General features: G+C 32.3%; 1 protein-coding gene and 2 long non-coding RNA genes across 4 annotated transcripts in view; 2 read left to right on the top strand and 1 right to left on the bottom strand.

The window, feature by feature from the left end:
• LOC134696584 (uncharacterized) overlaps positions 1-19,326 on the top strand; it is a 73,011-nt gene extending 53,685 nt beyond the window's left edge. For both annotated transcript variants that reach the window (XM_063558444.1, XM_063558443.1), the window contains 2 exons: positions 16,637-16,729; positions 19,020-19,326. In XM_063558444.1, the coding sequence (XP_063414514.1) occupies positions 16,637-16,729; positions 19,020-19,310 (384 nt within the window). In that variant the 3' untranslated portion in view covers positions 19,311-19,326. The remainder of the gene's footprint in view (positions 1-16,636; positions 16,730-19,019) is intronic.
• On the bottom strand, positions 1,254-5,831 carry LOC134696558 (uncharacterized). Its single transcript, XR_010102971.1, has 3 exons — positions 5,602-5,831; positions 2,888-2,980; positions 1,254-1,866 (listed from the first exon to the last, which is right to left on the bottom strand). It is a non-coding gene; the product is annotated as an uncharacterized LOC134696558 (long non-coding RNA).
• On the top strand, positions 11,320-15,833 carry LOC134696557 (uncharacterized). The gene is made up of 3 exons (XR_010102970.1): positions 11,320-11,433; positions 14,311-14,398; positions 15,089-15,833. It is a non-coding gene; the product is annotated as an uncharacterized LOC134696557 (long non-coding RNA).
• Positions 19,327-21,381: the final 2,055 nt, after the last annotated feature.

Raw genomic sequence — 21,381 nt, 5'->3', positions numbered from 1 at the left:
AAATAATATAATATTCCCGTGAGCAAAAATCTTGTTTTTAGAACATGAGACAGCAATCCGGCGACACAAAAATACAAAAACGTTTTGTGGGTAGCATTTATTCTGTCACCAACAATAAAAACGTATCCATATGTTGACTTTGAACAGGCACATGCACATGTAGTTAGTTTCCACCGTTATTGTCAGCCTATCACATCGATCTCTAGTGTTATTTGTTTTCTTCCTGCAGTAGTCTACTGCAGGTAGAAAACAAATAGCACGTGTAGTTGCTCAAAATTTTGTCGCTTGGTTGCTGTCTAAACATATTTTTAGCAAATCTCTTGTAATTCACCTTCAACTTGACATTTCAAAATCTTGTTTCAGAAAAATAGGAGTTTCTATAACGAGAACAGTTGTAGCAACTATCAATTTCAAGTAAGAGGCTTACAATTCTGAAATTATCTTTGAACAGTCTCCGGGACAAGTTTGCAATTCCGCTGAGTGCAAAAGTTGTCACCTTAATTTTTGGAGTTAAGTCAAAACAAAGTTGATAACTTGGTAGGTATTGGTTCCCTGATATTTGTCCTAAAAAAATTTGGCTCTAGCACCACTGTTGAAAAAGTTATGCCCCTTTTTTCAACAATTTCCTCAGAGGAAAAGTTCTTTTCCTCAAGGGAAATCAAATTTCCCTGAAGGAAAAAGATTTTTCCTCAAGGGAAATTGTTTTTTCCTCAAGGGAAAAAGATTTCCCTTAGGGAATTTGCTGCATAATTATTTCCTTTGAGGAAATTCTATTTCCTTAGAGGAAATTCTATTTCCTTAGAGGAAATTCTTTTTCCTTAGAGGAAATTCTTTTTCCTTTGAGGAAATTTGAAGCTTCAAATTTTCCTTGGAGGAAATTTGCAGCTTCAAATTTTCCTTTGAGGAAAAACTTTTTCCTGTGAGGAAATTTGTAGCTTCAAATTTTCCTTGGCGGAAATACTTTTTCCTGTGAGGAAATGTTTGACAAACACTTTTCCTTGGAGGAAAATTCAAGACAACAAATTTCCTCTGAGGAAATCATTGTTCTTCAAATTTCCTCTAGGGAAATTTCTGAACATCAAATTTCCATTAAGGAAATGTTTTTCCTCTATGGAAATTTCATAACAGTACAAACAGTATTAATATATTTTCTCCTAGACTGAACTATTGAAACAAAAGATAATTAAAACTTTAATACTGTAATACAAATTTCTATGGTGTGTATTAAACATACAGAAACAAAAGGCTGACTATTTAGCATGTTTAAGACAATACAATAATAAGCAAAACGCTATGAATATCATACCATTTGTGATGTTATTAATATTGTGCTCATATTTGAATAAAAAATAAAATAAACACTTTTCATGTCAAATTAACTTGTCTTCTGTTTCAGCTGCTGTGTATTCGACCCCCTACATAACAGTTCAGTGCATAAATAATTCAATCCACATGACATCTTCCTTCAATTTGTTGAATAAATTTTGGCAACATGTTCTTCAAACATCTTCTTTGTATATTTGATATGATGGAGCCATGTACATGAATGGATAAAGCAGGTGTTTATTTCGACAACAAACATGACAAAGATACTATTATTTTTTCTTAATTTCTCCATAATCCATCAGTGAATGAATGTAGGTTGTTACATTTTACACAATTGTGTTCTTTGATAGAACTCCATTTTGTTTATAGCAATTTTGTAGGATTTTTTCTATTTCTTTTTCCAGAAAAACACACAGTTGAGTTCATTTCACATTAATAATCCAATTAGCACATTATGTAGAAAAGTATAAACAATTAAAATTCCTCTTCAGTATAGACCTGCAGGACCTGTTGATGATCATAAAAACCAAGATATCTGACCTATAAATACACAAAATTAAAAAAAAAATGTTATAAATTGAGAAAAAAACAGCAATATAAATAAGCTTATTTTATCATGTTTTAATGAACATTTTGAGAAACTTTCATTTGATATTCTTACTTGTCATGCTTATGAGTTCTCTTATTTCAGTGCTTTGTGTCCAAGATTTAATATTCTTTGTTTAGTGCCTTGCAGTGATATTTAAAGTTGAGCCACTTGCAATAGTTGTTATAGAATGTTCATATGTTGTGTTAATATTTGAACCACTGTCCTATATTATGGTCAGGTTGAGTGCTCACAGACATGAGGCCTAAATTAATATATTGTTTGTTTCCCTAATCCCTATTCTGACAAGGCAGGTGTGGGTAGGTAGGTTGGTAAATAATTTTATTTTTCACAAAAGCCTGAATATTATCTGATGATCCAGTAAGCCCGAAAATCAGAAATGAATATAATAATATTTGGCTTAGTTTTGACAATAAAATTTTATGAGTAGGACAATTTTTGCAGGGTCAGTCGGGATTGGAGAAACAAACAATATTTTATATTAGGCCTGATTTTTTTTTTATTAATTGTTATTGCCTTTGAACATGTTGAACTAAATTGGATTGTTTAAATCTTTATATGTTGAGATCTTTAATGAATGACCTATAAAGGAAGTGTTTTCTCATTATTGAAGGCAGGCCCATGATTGGCCTTTAATTTCTTGCATCCGCTTCATTGAACTCTGGTGGATAAGTCACTCATTTACTATACCACATTTTCTTATTTTTTTATGAGTCATCATTCAAAGGCAATTTCTTTTATTACTGTCATTCAGAAATTATCCAAACTTTTTAGTAATGCGAATAATGTGACTGGGTGAGTATCGCAGAAATAAGAAATCATATTATGATAACAGAAACATATATATATATATCATGTAACTATATAGATCTTTATGCAGATTTTTTTTGTAATCACAATAAGTTGTCCATTCCCTGAAAAATCTGAATTTACAGTATATAGAAGTGGTCTTACCATTTAGGCCTTGTTGTATTCTTTTTATCTTGTTTTGCGCTCATTTCTATTGTAACTGTTTATATTTTATATTATTTTTCTATATTTCTTGTCCTATAAAACATAAAAAGGGTAAAAATTATTATTAAACATCAGTTTGTGTTTTTCTTTATATGCAGTTATATTTAAAAAGAATGGAATATTTGTGCTATTTCATTTCACAAACTTTTTGCCAGTCATGACTTTCAAAGACTTTCACCCTGGTCAATAGTTTAAAAAACAAACATTCCCATACTTTTTCTTTGTGTTCGTACTAATTTTTCATTTGACAAAAAAGACATGATTCAACTATTCTTCTATAATTTGTTTCGCTTGACTATGTTAAACTCTGAAATATTGTTAACAGTATAATCTGCATGATCTGTATGTGTCTCACTCGTCAAAATTTCAAATTAATATATAAATAACCAATAAAAATGCTATGCATGGCTCAGCTTGATACAAACGTATAGGTTGAACCCAGAACAGTTTGGGCAAGTATGGACACAACATTCAAGCTCGATACAACTCTGAATTTTAAATTTTTATTGTGATTCAATAGTTGATGCAGCATAGGTTTCTGACACAGACTGAATGTGGTCCAAGTACTTAAAAAAATTTAAATTGACAATTAACCTCTAAAATGGTCCAATATTCAAAATCTCAATACATGGTTAGATGCAGCATATCAACATGATCAAAGAATCCCATTAATTTATTTTTTGATGAAATCAAATAAAGTTAAATTTGGGACCCTTTAGAACTCAATGTAGACCAATTTGATAATGGGCCAAAATATAAAAAATCTTAACGAATGGTTAGATTCAGCATATCAAACAGCCCCATATAATCAATTTTTGTTGAAATCAAACAAAGTAAAATGTTGGACCCCGATTTGGACCAACTTGAAATTTGGGCCCTTAATAAAAAAATCTAAGTAAATATTCAGATTCAGCATATTAATCTGAACACCAAGAATTTAAATATTGTTAAAATCAAAATAAGTTTATTTTTGGACCCTTTGGACCTTAAGGTAGACCAATGTAAACAAGACCAAAAAACTAGGAATCTAAATGCACAGTTAGATTTGGCATATATATATCAAAGAACTCCAATAATTCAATTTTATATAAAATCAAACTAAGTTTAATATTGGCCCCTTTTGGCCCCTAATTCATAAACTCTGAACAAAAACTCTGGTCACAAACCTTGTGTTTGAATTTCACAGATTTCTATCAACTTGTACTAAAGTAATTAAGAGGAAACAACGACGACTACATGATAAAATTGAGAATGGAAAAAGGGAATGTGTCAAAGAGACAACAACCTGACCATAGATTAGAGGGTTGGAATACTTTTCTTTTACTGATCAATGCATTTGAATGGGAGATATTATAGTTGGAACCCCTCTTTACTCATGGTTGGGACCCCCCTTTGAAAATGGCTGGATCCGCCCCTGAGAAGCATTATAGAAAAATCTATAACATGTATAAGCTTTAACTCAAAATAAGGATCACTTTATTTTTAAAGGGCAGGCACAGATCCAGAGGGGGTTTCAAGGGATTGGAACCCCCCTTTTTTTGATTATCAATGCATTTGAATGGGGACATGTAATTGGACCCCCCTTCCCCTTTTGTCCTGGGTTAGAATCCCACCCCACCCCTTTTTAAAATGACTGGATCCACCCCTTAAGGGTCTATAATTAAGTTTGACAACATCAGACATACTACTTTAATAAAAATAAATGCCACATTTCATCCAATTTAATTTCATCTCTTACTTGCTATTTCATCCATAATATTTAAAGAAATATAAATTTGGGAGTAGTATGATTTTAATTTGCAAGTTATTAACTATCCAAACTAGAGACCTAATCATGCTAATAGAGTAGATATACTTGACTACTTTAAATCAAACTTGGGGTGACTGGGAACAAAGATTTAAGGGAATAGATGACAGTTTACCTACAATGACCTAGTTTCATAACAATAGCATACATTAATAAAGACTACATGGTCACTCTTATGTTAAAATTTTGGGTGTTCATTTTTTAATGTTTAATGCTAACAATTTCAACTACATACAAGTATCAAGATTTGATCCTACATTATTTAAATATTGAAAAAAATAGCTTTTTAAATTTGGATCTAATCTAATTATATATAATTGTGTATGTCACATGGATGTATTTTAATGTAAAGCATCTCAAAAATCATTAGCCGTCTCATATTAATTTCAGTTCTTCAAAAGGCAAATTTATATGACATGTATGAGCTTATGCTGAAAATAGAGATTTCTTATTAAGGAGAAATCCCTGCCCCCCTTTTTGTGTGAAAAATTTTGTTGATTATAGGCCTAAAGGGAATCACGGAAACACGACTGAGGCAAGCATCCCCCATCTGAACCCCCCCCCCCCCCAATGAAAAGTTCTGACTGAGGCAAGCATCCCCCATCTGAACACCCCCCCCCCCCCCCCCCCAATGAAAAGTTCTGGATCCGCCTGTCAACCTTTCACTCAGGTCATTGGTGAAGAGTTGTCACACAAAATAAATGATACCAAATGTTCATGTGAATATGTTTTTAGCTCTTAGAGTGAGTAGTGTAGGTGTAAGTCAGTCAGGAGGCAACCATTTGATTTGTAGGGTGAAAATGTGATTAATCTTGTTTGGTAAACTTGTGCTATAAATAAAAATTACCAATCCATTAAAAAATCCGTGAGCCCAATCTCATCCAATGAAATAGATTATTGTCTGTTTTCGAAGTTATATGGAAGAAAGTTAGTAGTCCAGATAATTATGACGCATTGCAAGGCATTTTTTCTGAGGAGAAGTGTAGAACGGGGGAATGGAACCAATAAATTGATCGGATCCGAAATGTCCTTCCCAGTAAAGGAGCACCTATTATTTTGTAGGTAATTATTATTAGTGTCGGTGGTCTCACAAGTAAATCAGAGTGAATATTGCATGCACATTAAAATTAGCAGAGAAGAGACAATTATCAACTTGTGTTTTATTCACGTTCTCGCAGTTATTTACGGTAAATCAGCTATATAGACCTGAGATACATGATACATGTATAGACATAGGAAGATGTGGTGTATGTATATATAACCCAAAACAGATGTTCGGTTCTAGTACTATATTATATATATAGTGGCTATGTGGCTATAGTATAGTATATGACTTTAAAATAACAATTATCAATTATATCTGTATTCTGTGGCGGGTCGAAGGGGATGGAATCCGGGGTTGGACTCCCCTAGCTTTTTGTGAGCAATCATTGCATACATGATAATCTCGGGAATCCTCTCAAGTTCCTATATACAATAAAATCAACGGTACTAATTTTGTTGCACCAGATGCGCATTTCGACAATACATGTCTCTTCAGTGATGCTCGTGGCCAAAATATTAGAAATCCAAAGCATATATGAAAGATATACAAGGTGATAGGACGTTCCGTTGGAATAGGTTACCTGTGCATCAGGAAAAGTTTTAATATAGGAACCTTAAAAATATGTGAACAGGTCGTGAAAAACTCTCTTTTGACACTCAAGTATTGCACTGTTACATTACACACCAATTAAAACGCAAACAATATGGGAAAAGATAACATTTTAACCTACACAATATATGAATAAGGTATACACTTTTGAAATGTAAATTATATGAAAAGGGTGGGGTAACAGAAACCTAGCGCCAATGACACCCCTTATTTAATGGAGACATGTAGTTGGAACCCCCTTTATCATGGCTAGATCCGACCATGATTTTTACATGTAAATCAAGCCTCGGGTATTTGTTGGCATAACGGTAACCACGAAAGGGGGGGGGGGGGCTAATTAAAAGCACGAGGAATTATAAATATACAATTCAACAGGGGTAGAGTGCATGGAGGAATGGGAATTAAAATTGTCTCTTCACGATAATCGAAAAAAGTATCTTGCACGTTATTTTCATCATCTTGTCTGAAATCCTCTGAATAATCGGAGCTTCAAGGCGAAAACAAGGCATGTGAAATACTAATAACATACACTTCTTTTTTTTATACGTTGTATGGATGAATGTAGGACAGAAAGTCACAGACAAAAAGTCACGGACAAAAAGTCACAATTTAGTTTTTAGAATATTTTTCTTTAAGCAAGAAAAAATAATTTAAAAATTAAAAGTTTTGTTTTTTTCTTGAAGTGTTAAACTTAAAGCAACTTTGTAACTAAAAATTATTCAATAAATATCAATAATGATCAAATAATTGTTATGAAAACAAGATGTCATCATGACATGGTACTTAAATGGCTTCATGGTGCCAAGAAATATCATTTTTGAATGATTAAAATTTACTATTTTTTTATTTAACAAAGCTTATGAACAATGTCCTACACTTCAAAATGAATAGATGTAATAAAAAAATAATATTTCAAGATCTTTCTTTTATATATTCAAACAATTGTCGAAGGATTAATTTTGACTTTTTGTCCTGTGACTTTTTGTCCTATCTAATTTGTGACTTTATGTCCTGTGACTTTCTGTCCGTTTACCGTATGGACAAACCCATAAATCCCTAAAAAAATGCTTGATTCATGTCAAATAAATTACAGCGCGGAAAGGTAAATTTAATTTTATATCAAACCTCAATTGTTGTTATATATTTTTTCAATAAATTTAAAAATCTTAATTAGGCATGCGTGAGTTCCATTTCATGAGACCTACACAGATTTCTATAAAACAAATAAAAAATTATAAATACAGTTTTTCAATTCTTTCCGGCATAGATTAAAAAAATATGTATATAATCTTTATACGAGTTTGGTTGAATTATTTCACTTCATTATAATGATAAATCTTTTAGTTCTTAAATTTTTAATTAAAAATGAATTTATCATTTTGATATTTAACGATAAACTTTTTAAATTAAAGTGACATGGTCAGTAACCCAATTAGTTGCATGGCTGATTATCATCTTACAGGTGACCCAGTAATTTTCCATATGACAGTAGCGTGTGCCCTCGGGGTTATAACGGGGTGTGTATAACTTATTTTCTGGGGAACATCCTGTCCACGTGTAGTAATTAGCATATATTGCAACAGATGACATTAAACAAATTTTCTTTGTAGCATCGGAGGCAATTTCATGTTCGACCACACAAAATATTTCACAAAAAAGATATGATAAAATCAAAAGAAAAAGATAAAGAAATATTAACAAATAAAGGTGAAATTGAGTAAACGGGGATTCGTGTTTTTATGAGCTTATTTTTAGTGGACAACAACAAATGCAGTTTTTAACGACCTTGTGTGACCTATAGATGTTGATGTTTGTGTCATTTTGGTCTGTTGTGGATAGTTGTCTCATTGGCAATCATACCACATCTTTTTTTTTTAATATTGACTGGCTATATACATGATATAATATATATAGCACTTGCACGGTCGGTCCAGTGGACATATTTCATACTAGATAACTTATACAGTAATTCTTTTTATATATATGACAAAAATTGTCCGATCTGATACACACGTACCTATAATGTACAGAATTTTGAACAGCTTCAAATATATGCGGTTCGTAGAAACACCGCAAAGGACCTCCTTAGTGCACTTAGAACAAAAATGTGCACTAAGGACCTGATGGAATGATACAACTGTCACAAAGAATATGGCATATAGAAATAGACTTTGTAAAAGGAGAAGGTCCGGTAAGACACCTTTTTGGCCCCAAAATATAGCAGTTTTACAAAATTGTTAAAAGTTAAATTTTAGTTATTTTTTGGACAGTAGAATGCTTCAGCTTCATTAATATGGGCTTTTTTTGACAATACATGGCACATATATCGGGTACTGGCACCATAAAGTCATGCTAAATGGCAAAAACCATCTGAAAAGTGACATTTTCCGGCATATTTGGTGGATTTTTCTTATTTGAGCTTGAATCGGATCGTTTTTAATGACAAAACCAGTGAAAATCTTCCACATACACTAATAGAATCAAACAAAATAGACACTTAAGTGTTTCAAAAGTGGTCAAAATCTTTCGTCAGATGAACCTGAAATTTGAGGCCAAAATCGGTCCTAACCAGACCTACTCCTTTATATCTTTTCTATAATGTTTTCTCGACACGTGCCTCAAAAAGTTGATTGTCACCGTTAGTACGATAGAAATTCATGTTCGCTCAACCTTGAACCGTGAATAATCTGCTTGTATACTGATTAAACATGTTCTAGTATATGGTATTTCAAATTGTTTCTATTTTTTTTCATTTGTTTGTTTCTGCAGTATTTATTCTGTCTGCTATATTTTTTACTTCTAAAGTAATAGCGTATTTTCAACTCTTTTCAGTTTGGGATTTTTTCATCCTTTTAATTTTAAAAATACAAATAATTGTGAACACTTCACGGAAAAGTGAGGATTGGTATTTGGTTGCTTAACGTCCAGTTGCCAATACTTCATTCATTTTTCTAATGTCAGGAACTATGCCATTTATCAATATTTCGATTAAATAATTAAACTTATAGAATTAATACTTAAAAGTTTATTTATAGTAACCATATGCCGGATGAACAAAAAGTGTGCCATTTATTGAAAAACATATGGTTTGGTATAACAAGAAAACTTCTCTAGTGTTCTAAACATTTCTCACATAACCCCTCCCCCAAACCCCCACTTAAAGCTCTGGATCCGCGCTTGCCCAAAGTGCTTATTACATTATAAAATAAAATGGTATTCATCTTCAATTGTTGAAATAAAGATGAATTGTAAAAAAAAAAGCATTGACACCAGTTTAAAGTTATCTTTCATAGAAGACAGTTATGATTTATTCTATAATTCTCTTTTTAAAACGTAAAATAATTTTACCTCTTGGAGTTTTTCTATATTACTTCTGTAATCGGATTTTGAAGAACCCCATGGACACCACATACTCTCAAATGTCTTTCAAGGAATAATGATAGTATGTGAACTCTTGTGTTGTTAGTAAGGAAATGAAATATCAAAAGCCTTTATTTCTCAATTTGTATCTCAAAATAGAGTTCGATAATTAAAAAAAAAGCTTGCATAGCAATTTCCTTAAAAACTAAATATATATAACAAAGGCAAAGTTTTAAAACACAAAATTTATTTTTTATTTTTCTTTCATAAACTTGAAATTATACCACGCTTATCCGTTAGGTTAACAACCATTGATTAATCAATAAGTAACGACCAAAAGACAATTGTTTATTGGATTAGGTTGATTGAACATGATAATTCGGGAATCTGCAATAAACCGTTTGTCACGTGGTGAGTGGCACGCGTTTATTAAAAAGTAATTTAACTTCAAAATTACAAAAGCTATTGATACCTAACTTTATAGATATGAGGTTTTTAATCATATCCTCTTATATTCATGCTCGCTGTGATCTTAAAACATCGTTTTAGTGTCCTTAATGCAAAAACTTTCTTCTTAGTGCACTAAGAAGTCTTTTGCGGTATTTCTACACACCGAAATATATGGCCTTATTATTGGTAATATACCATATTAGTGTCACTAATGGCTTAACGTGTTACCAAATTAAAAAAAAGAAATAGGCTCAAAACCGCATTTTTAACTTTAGATTTTTTTCAATCCCACAATAGAGAAGAGGTCCGGTATACAGACTAATTAAAAAGTCCAGATGAGAAGTTTAACTTTTAACTGTTTCTTGACGCATGAAAAAAAATGCAGTACCTGGTTACAGTTGCTCATTGACAAATTATCATCTTTCGATTAAATGATCTTAAATCTATTTGGTCTTAATTTTAAAAGTTCTTAAATCTAAATGTGAAGTGATCTAAAATGTTCAATATTAATGAGTATTTTCGCTGTGAAATGAATCTAAGGTCGTCTTAAAGTATAAACATGTGTATTTGACCCGACTACTGACTACATAGTAAACTATTCATTATGTATGTATAAGGGGGTCTGAGCGGGACTCGGGATTGTCGAGGCATATTTTTTGTAAACGTGACACATGAAAGTCAAATTATGACACGAAATCCCGAAATCCCGGGCTTAAAAACACGAAATCCCGAGGTCACGAAATTCGAAAAAAAGAATTATCGGATCCCGAAAGGGTCAATCCCGAAATCCAGAGCTTAAAAACACCCGATCCCGGAGTCCCGATCCCGGTCCTATATCCTCCCTCAAATCAGAGACATATATACACATGTGTATATATGTCTCTGCTCAAATTATTGTGCCGTGAAAATGCGAAATGAAGTTTAGCGGGACATGGGAAATTACAAAAATATCAGAATTGTTCACTTATATAGTGTAAGCGTAATGGCATCATGCGGGAATCTAACAAAATAAATAGTAACTCAGCGGGATCCGTGAACAGAACCCCCAATGAGACCCCCATTTGTTGTGGCTTATTTTTGGTCTTTTTAGTTCGTTTCTTTCCCCTGTACATTACTTGACCGTTTTTGTAAAACAACAGCACTCGAGGTCTGACAGTATTTTACCAAGAAATGCACAAAATATTCAAAAAGAAGGCCTAGAAAATTTAAATATTGGTATGCACACATACTCCTCTGTCAGCACAGACAATTATATTTTTGTAAACGCGCCAAACTCGTTTCTAATATTTATAATAGAACTGCAAAGAAAATTGAAATGGAAATGGGGAATATCAAAGAGAACAACATAACCAAAGAGCAGATAACAGCCATAGGTCACCAATGGGTCTTCATTGCAACGAGAAGATCCCAAAACCTGAGACTGGGGTGGATCCTGAGTCATATATAGGGGTTCCTAACGCAGGACAAATTATTTTTTTTTTGGGGGGGGGGGGTCAAACTACATGTCCCCATTCAAATGCATTGATCGTCCATTAAAGAAAGGGGGGCTTCCAACATATCCAACCCTCAGCCCCCCTGGATCCGTGCCTGTGAGTCATGCTTTAGCTTGCCATTAAACAAAAATGTATACTAGTTGAGTAATAATGGACGTCATACTAAACTCTTCAATACAAAAAAAAAGAAACTAAAATAAAAATCATACAAAGGTCACAAAGGCCATAACTTCTGGCTCCTAAATAAGAAAAAGTGCAAAATGCAGTGGGGATAAAAGCCTTTACTGTAAATTCCTGAAATTACAATTAAATAAATCATCTCACATCACTGTGCATTTTTTGAAATTGGTCGTATTAATAAATGCATGCAATATTTTCAGAAAATTTCAATATATAGGCTTTTAAAAGTCAATCTTGTGCATGATTATCAATGATTATACTCGCACAATTAACACATGTGGTTCTCAAAACTCAAAGGTGTCTATGCTATTTATGACAACTTTTCATACCCCCGCTTTCAAAAAAGGGGGGTATACTGTTTTACCTCTGTCTGTCAGTCCATCCGTCCGTCAGTCAGTCCGTCCCATGAATATTTTTCGTCGCATTTTTCTCAGGAACTACAATACAAGGATTTCTGAAATTTGGTTTCAGGGTTTATCTAAGTCATTTATACCGTGTGATGCGTTTTCAGATTGATCACTTGTCAACTTCCTGTTAACCGAACACTTGTATGATTTTACACATGATAGCCAAGTTGAAAATTTTCGTCACATTTTTCTCAGGAACTACAATACAAGGATTTCTGAAATTTGGTTTCAGGATTTATATAAGTCAGCTATACTGTGTGATGCGTTTTCAGATTCATCACTCGACAACTTCCTGTTTACCGTACACTTGCATATTTTTACACTATTTATATTATCCACTTGCGTCGGGGGTATCATCAGTGAGCAGTAGCTCGCAGTTTCACTTGTTAATCAAGTATAAATTTACAAAATATGTTTAGAACTATATGATTTTTAGGTTTTTAAGCATAGATATAGTAGGTCAGGATCTGCGAACTCTCACTGACTGACTGAGCACATAAATTCAACACTTGTTTTTTGGTGATGTTGGTGTTGCTAAGTGTTTTGTTTTGTTTTTCTTTTCTGCATCTTATGTTTTGCCTTGGCATTGTCAGTTTCATTTTCATTGCCTTTGGTTTTTTTTGTTATGTTAAATAACAAGTCACATATAATCATGATAATTAAGGTCCTTTTTAATTTTTAGGGATTTTAAATTTTTAATTTAAAGTTAGGGATTTTATTCATAAAAGGGGGGATTTTCCAGTACGTATACTATTAATAATGCTTTGAGCAATTTTCATGAAACTTGGTGAATTATTTTTGTATAACATAAACATGATAATTTTCCTTTTAATTTAAAAAAAAATCTGATTTATGTCATTGTACTATTATGACTTGGGATTAGGATAGTCTCAAGAATGCTTTCAGTAATTTTTATGAAACTTTGGTGAATTGTTTTTATATCTTGACATAAACACCCTTTTTATTATTATGACCCAAAGTGGAGGGGGCATAATGTTTAACACTTGATCGTTTGTCCGTCTGTCCCAAAGTTGTTTTTTGTTCTCTTACATTACTTTAGTTTGCCTCAACCAAATTCAATTAAACTTTTACAAAAGCTTGTTATCACAATACTCAGATCAAGTTTGAATTTTGGTGATGTCAGTGTTACTGTACTAGAGTATCAGAGTTATGCCCCTTTAGAAATGGGGAAAATATGCTGAATTTTTGGTTTCCTGTTTTCTAAACTTTAGTTTGTCTCAACCAAATGTTATGAAATCAATACACAATGCTTATCACCACAAAATACAGATTAAGTTTGAATTTTGGTAGTGTCTCTTTTACTAGATTCTATCATGTCTATAGCATTGTATAGTTATGTTCTTTAAAAATGGAATTTTTTTTTCTGCCTTCTAACTTAAGTTTCCCTCAACCAAATTTTATTAAACTTTAAAACAATACTTTTTATCACAATTTTAATCAGATCAATTTCAAATTTTGGTAGTAAAACTTTTACCGTTCTTCAGTTATGTTCCTTTAAAACTTTGAATAACATTCAAGCTGGAGTATCATTCCCTATTTATCATGTATATTTTTTTATAAGATGCAGAGTTAAGGAACTTTAGTTGTTGCAAAGTTATTTAAAATTTGTCCATTTTCAAAATCTTTGAAAGGTTTTAGAAATGTATTTGTTAAAAAATTGCAGCCTTAAACTTATAGTCACTTGAGAGATCTATAAATTGAGCCAAATTATATACATGTTTCATGTCAATGAATACCACTGTTTGTGCATGTTTTGTTTTTTTTGGAGGGCAGGGGTCTTATTTGCGCAGTGCTCATAGTTTTTTAGTCGATCAATAAAATTCATTTAAAGCTTACAGACCAGCTACAAGGGCAAGAAGCTTATCAAGCACTCATCAATGCTCATGGTTTAGATTTTTATTAAACACACATTAATATACATATAAATGTACATTAAACAGAAAAAAATATTGATGCAAGATGTCATTCAACTTTTACTCTTTTATGTATAGGACAAGAACTATAGAAGATACAGAGAAATAATATACAGCAGAAATGATAGGCAATGTAAAATTTGAAGAAGCCAACTAAACCTAAATGGTAAGGCACCTTTTAATTTTAAAAAGTTATTGAACTTGAAAGATGATTACTAGTATCATGATTACTATAAAAATTCAAAGTAGTGGTATATATTAAATATGAAAACTATCATGGCTTTGAGAAAGCAATTGTAGGCCTGTTACGACCTTCAATATTGAGAAAATCCATACCATATACTATAGTCAAAGTAGGCAGCTATAAAAGACCTAAAGATGAAACATTGAATCAATCCAAACTGTAAAACTAATCATGCTAATTGTCTAGTTTATAACAAAATAAATTACAAAAAATAAATATGACCGGTATGAAACAACAACAACAACAACCACTAAATTTTAGTGTCAGACTAAATTGACAAAAGCTACAGGCTCTGAACTTTGGACAGGCACAATAGGAATATGGCAAGGTTATATAAAAATAAGATGTGGTATGATTGCCTATAAGACAACTCTCCACCAGACAACCAATGATGTAAATTTCCTGCAAACATGGACTTGACTACTGTAAATCAACTAATTTTTCTTGAATACTTTATTTGGCATTTTATACTTTCTAGTCTACATTGCAGTTATTTCTCGAGTTCAAGTTTACTTAATGTATTTTAATAAGGAAAGATACACATGAAAAACATTTATTGCTGTTTCTCTCTCCATTTATAACATTTTATTTGTTTATTTTGTGTATTTATAGGTGACCAGACATCTTGGTTTTCATGATCAATAGGTCATTACTGAAGAGGAAACTTAAAGTTGAAATTTATTTACATAGTGCATAATTGGATTAATTTGAAATGGAATGTGTGCTTTCCTGCAAAAAAGAAATAGGAAATTTCAACATTATCACATGATAATGACCATATAAAACAAAATGGAGTTCTATCATAGATACACAAAAACACTATTGCATAGAAGCAACAACATATCTTAATCAAAAGAAAGGAGAATGCAGAACAAATACTATTTTGTTGTTGAAAAAAGGAACACCAGTTTTATCCACTCATTTACATCACTCCCTCATATCAAATATACAGAAGAAGATCATTGAAGAACAATTTGCAAAAATGATTTCTCTTAGAATTGAAGGGAATTGTTTAGTGAATGGAATAATGTATTCACTGAATTCTTACATAGTGGATTGAATAACTGTACACAAGCTGAAACAGAAGAAATTCTAATTTGAAATAACACGAAAAGTGTTTATTTTATTATTTAATCTGCAAATATATAAACAAATTCTTTAGATATAATGACATTCAAATTGGTTGCTTATTAATGTATCGCATTGAAACAATTACAAAGAAAACAGAAGCATTTGCTCCAAAAAAATTATAAATCAAAGTTAAATTTATATAAAAAGTATAAACAATACCTAGATCTAAACAGTCAGACTGTATTATTTTCAATGTCATTAAAATGTTGAGACAAACATTTATTAAAGTTTTAAATATCATTTGCATCAATTATACAGTCTTTTAATAATTATATTCATACTGTTTGTATACATGGTGTAGTGAAGAAATGTTTAACAAGTAAAAATAATGAAAAACATTTCCTTAAGGGAAATTTGATGTTCAGAAATTTCCTTGGAGGAAATTTGACGAACAATGATTTCCTTAGAGGAAATTTGTTGTCTTGAACTTTCCTCCAAGGAAAAGTGTTTGTCAAAAATTTCCTCACAGGAAAAAGTATTTCTTCCAAGGAAAATGTGAAGCTACAAATTTCCTCACAGGAAAAAGTATTTCCTCAAAGGAAAATTTGAAGCTGCAAATTTCCTCAAAGGAAAAAGAATTTCCTCTAAGGAAAAAGAATTTCCTCTAAGGAAAAAGAATTTCCTCTAAGGAAAAAGAATTTCCTCTAAGGAAATAGAATTTCCTCAAAGGAAATAATTATGCAGCAAATTCCCTAAGGGAAATCTTTTTCCCTTGAGGAAAAAACAATTTCCCTTGAGGAAAAATCTTTTTCCTTCAGGGAAATTTGATTTCCCTTAAGGAAAAGTACTTTTCCTCTGAGGAAATTGTTGAAAAAAGGGGCATAACTTTTTCAACAGTGGTGCTAGAGCAAAAAAATTTTAGGACAAATATCAGGGAACCAATACCAACCAAGTTATCAACTTTGTTTTGACTTAACTCCAAAAATTAAGGTGACAACTTTTGCACTCAGCGGAATTGCAAACTTGTCCCGGAGACTGTTCTTGGTTGTTTGTCGCTCATTATTTAATATTTTTGTTATTTTTCATTAGTGTTTGCCCGATGAAGATTACAAAGAACATTTTAAGAAGTTCAAAGATTTAACCAAATCCGAAGCTTCAAAATATCTACCCTTACTATGCAAGGTAAGTAACCAGCGACTCTTTTTGACAAAAAAAAACTCTTTAAATACGAAACTGTTGTAGGTTTTAATTAAATCATATTTTTTTTAAAAAGTAAACTAAAATGATTATACAATTTATTCGGATCACTGACAACAATTGACATCCATTTAGTACAACACGTCTGTTGTGTTTATAAATTTTCAAAACAAGCGTTAGAAATCTTTTTTTAGCTGCACACATAGCACAATGATTGATATGAAATTAGCTTCCTCCTTCTTGTCAAAGAAAGAGGGACGAAAGATACCAAAAGGACAGTCAAACTCATAAATCTAAAACAAACTGACAACGCCATGGCTAAAAAAGAAAAATACAAACAGAGAAACAATAGTACACATGACACATAATAGAAAACTAAAGAATAAACAACACGAACCCCACCAAAAACTAGGGGTGATATCAGGTGCTCCGGAAGGGTAAGCAGATCCTGCTCCACAACAGTGACGACAACTTTTATATTTTTGATTTTATTCTTTAGTTTAAACATATTTTATTTGCTGAATTAAAGCATAACTGATAAGACACAAGTAAATCATACTTATGAAGTCTTCTCCATTTGTTTCTTTCAAAATGATATAACCTTAAATTCGATTAATCCAGATATGTTTCGATTAAAACCAATGTCATTATATTTGTAACACTCAGAAACGTGTCCTTCCCCCCAAACGTGTCCGATACTCCCAAACGTGTCCACATCGACGTCACTGAACTGCAAAACATGTCTAGTTGAAAAAGGGCGTCAAAGCGTGTCATTTGTATTATTTAAACGCCTAAACGTGTCCATGTTTTTAATAAACACCCAAACGTGCCAAATCCGTCAAACGTGCCCAATCCCCCAAACTTGTCCTATAATATAAAGGGAACTAAAAGATTGTTACACTGATTTCCGTAAAAATAAAACTGTCCTTTTCCGCCCCCAAAAAAATATAATTTAATTCCGAGTTACGATTAGTGTAGATACCTAAAAACCGTAAAGTGTAAATTCTTATAACTGTACACAATTCATTCAGGCCTAATCCCAAATTCCCGGAATAATTAAGGTACAATCGAAGAGTTCCGGCAAATATTCTTCTGCATCTCATTATATAACTTATCCAAAGTATGTTGTCGTCCTGTCCATGCATGAAATATTTGCCACTGGACGTAATGTCTCTTGTTTGCGTGTATTTAAGTGATGCTCGAAACTAAAAGTTCATAATAAAAAACATTACTATCAGTTTATAATTTTTAGAGATTTTTTCCATTTTTTGAGAGAATCAAATAGTTTCTTAGTGAAGTTTTTAAAAAAATCGGTCTCTGTAGATTTTTAAGTTTAACTAAGGTTTATCCCGAATAATCGTAAACAAATTTAGGCCCAATCCTAAATCCCCGGTATGATCATAAAACTTATGTATAGTATTTATTGTTAATATGATATCGTTCAAATAATGCATGAAATATTTTGCACTGGACTTATGACTCTTGTTTGTATGTCTTCACTTTAGAAGTGATGCTGGAAATCTAAAATTTATTAAAATACCTGATAACCAGTTTATGATTTGAATATCTTTTAAAATATCAGAACTGTTGAAAAAAAGGAAGTCAATTCTTTTAAAATCATACCGTGCAGTATTCGCGGATTACAATTGATTTCCTTATGCTTGCAAAGTAAAACTTTGTTTGGCTTGCTTGCTTTGTTTGTGTAATTATTAATACAAGCTTTGTAAATAAGACTGACATCTTTAAACAATATGTATAGGCATAGTTTAACCTGAATATATTATATTTGAATTTAATTTGGTGTTATCCTATGGTAAACGCTTAATACAACTGAACAAGAATTGTTTGTACATGTGTGTGCGCTCTAAACGAGCATGATACTTGCAACTGGAATATAAGCAATTTCAGTCAAAAGTCGCTTTATATGTTACAGATTAAATTTGCAATAACAACCGGCATTGAACCAGCTAATACTAATAAATGATCATTTCATCAACTGTGTCCCCCATTATAGAATTGCCGTTAACGTTATTGATTTTATTTATGTATTAGCGCTAAAAGACGTGAGACGTCCTGGCGTTAAATAATGGACACGTTTTGGCGAATAACAATTATCGGACACGTTTCGTTTGGGGGTTATAAAATCAGACACGTTTGGGGAAAATTGGATATTACGGACACGTTTAGGGAGAATAGACACGTTTGGGGGAATCGGACACGTTTGGGGGACAGGACACGTTTGGGAGTGTTACATATTTACTACGCATTCTTTCAGAAAATCTTGGACGGAGAATTAAACTGTAAAACCGTTAAGAAATATAAAACCGTATGTCAACAATTCATCGAAGTATGTGTCAAAATATGTTACCTGTCAGCTGTTCAGGATCCACCAATGTTTCTAGACTTTGAACCAAATGACACATTTGATAAAAGTACTTTCAAAGAGTTCACAGTTTCAGGTTCAAGAAAGGACTATTTGGTTTGGCCTGCATTGCTTATCCAGAAAGATGGCGCAATACTTTCCAAAGGTGTCGTACAGCCCATAAAGGAGTCGGAGGATAAATGAAATGTGACTTAATAATCAAAAATAAACAAAAGGTGTATGTTTTTATGGGACATGCATTTTTTGGTTTGAACATCAGCTTCAAAACATTTGTATTCTGTATTCTATAACTTATTTATTTATTTTTATATATGTTTTTACAATTCTAAGCTTGTACATTCTAAGGTATACGATTAAACACAAATTAAAAATGTAATAAAGAGGATTCCAATTTTGCTTTATTAATCACCAATTAACTATCCTGAACGAAACTTACTCTTAATAAGGATAATGGTTTTATACGCTCTTTAGGCCTGCAAATTAGAAATGTCAACTTTGATAAGATTATTGAATGAATTTTATTTGCATATAGAACATGCTATGGCAATACATAATATATACATAATGTGACAAAAGACTGGTAACAGAGAACAATACAATAATAACATACATGTAGCTAACCAATAATATCAGATCTAGCTTTACATGCGCTCTTCAAATAGTTACAGAGCTTAATTGTTAGAGATCTAGAATTAACTTTCAACAAACAAGATAGTTTAAAAATAGTAGGCCATAAACAATAATAGCATGGCAAAAAAAATATTCTAATTGCCCTATACATTTGTATGCTGGACAAACCAATACAAAATGGAATTCATTCTCAACACATTTCATATTACAACATACACAAAGACTTAAACGCATACGAGAGAGTATGCTACAGTTTATGTTTTTAATGGACGCACGGACTCTTAGGGACCAATGCTCTTTTGTGGTACAACTGTCGTGGAAGGGGGGGCGCGCCCTGATAATACTTGATCTTGCTGCATTATGCGTGTGTGACCATCTGTCCCAATTTTAGAACTTTATCGTTCATTAAGTTGTCTTGTGTTGCTATATATTTCATATTAGTTTTTCGTTTGTTATTTTGACATTGATATGATCTTTCCCTTTTTAATTGGTTTTCATTTTATCTGGCCAAATCCTTGACGTATGCTTGCTATGCACTATTCGTTTTACTCGTTGTTGACTGATGGTTTGCCAGCCTCTATAAGTCTCTATGTCTCTATTGAATAGTTGTCTCCCTTGTAAGTAAACCTCCTCTCATTGGTCTCCCTAGCAAGTATACCTCCTCTCATTGGTCTCCCTAGCAAGTATCCCTCCTCTCATTGGTCTCCCTAGCAAGTATACCTCCTCTCATTGGTCTCCCTAGCAAGTATACATCCTCTCATTGGTCTCCCTAGCAAGTATACCTCCTCTAATTGACGAAATGGAAATTGGTATCTTAGATACATGATCTTTTGTAAGTTGTCATTGGATTGGAAGTAACTTGCAGTGATTGCCAGTACATTCAGATCAGGACTATGTTGATTTTTACTGGTCTGTTGATTTGAACCCTTTGGATAGAGTTAATTTATGTTATGTAGTTACAATGCAGTCAAAGATTCGGGAGAGGCATCAAAAGTCATGTTTAACCCGCTACACTCTGTGTGTGTCAGTTTGATGAGAGGAGCCTGCTATCCTCTGGTTGTCGTATTTGTGTTCGTGTGTTTTGTTTTAAATACATTGGACCGTTGCTTTTTTATTTGAATTGATTTACATTTATTACATTGTATGTCACGACATGTTTACCTTGGTACTCAGTATAAAGTTTCTAACATCTACGTCTTTGTTCTCTGGTCGATACTTTGCATCTTGGTAAATCATACCGCAGCTCCTAACTCTTGAATGTAGCTTATATTTGGATGAATTTAAGATTTTGGTTATAAAAACTGGTGTAAACGGGGAAAAATCTAATAAAAAATATCTTGATTCTTTTTAAATAAATGTATGAATGTGGCAGTGATTCTTTTTAAATAAATGTATGAATATGGAAGATAATAGATTTCTTGTATCATATTTTGAAAATAATTTAGAAGTAAATAATAGGGTACATAATACGCCTTTTTCCAGAATAAGAAATAAACTTCAAGAACTTGCAAAGCGGTTTGTGTTTGTACCGGCCGACAAAGCAGCCAACAATGTGGTGGTACACGGACGTTCTTGAGAATGAATTTTTTAAGTTCATCTACATCCAAGTCCATGTGCTCCACAG

This window comes from Mytilus trossulus, chromosome 14 (genome assembly GCF_036588685.1).
Source record: "Mytilus trossulus isolate FHL-02 chromosome 14, PNRI_Mtr1.1.1.hap1, whole genome shotgun sequence".
Taxonomy (NCBI): Eukaryota; Metazoa; Mollusca; class Bivalvia; order Mytilida; family Mytilidae; genus Mytilus; species Mytilus trossulus.
This window is presented reverse-complemented; position numbering and strand designations above follow the sequence as displayed.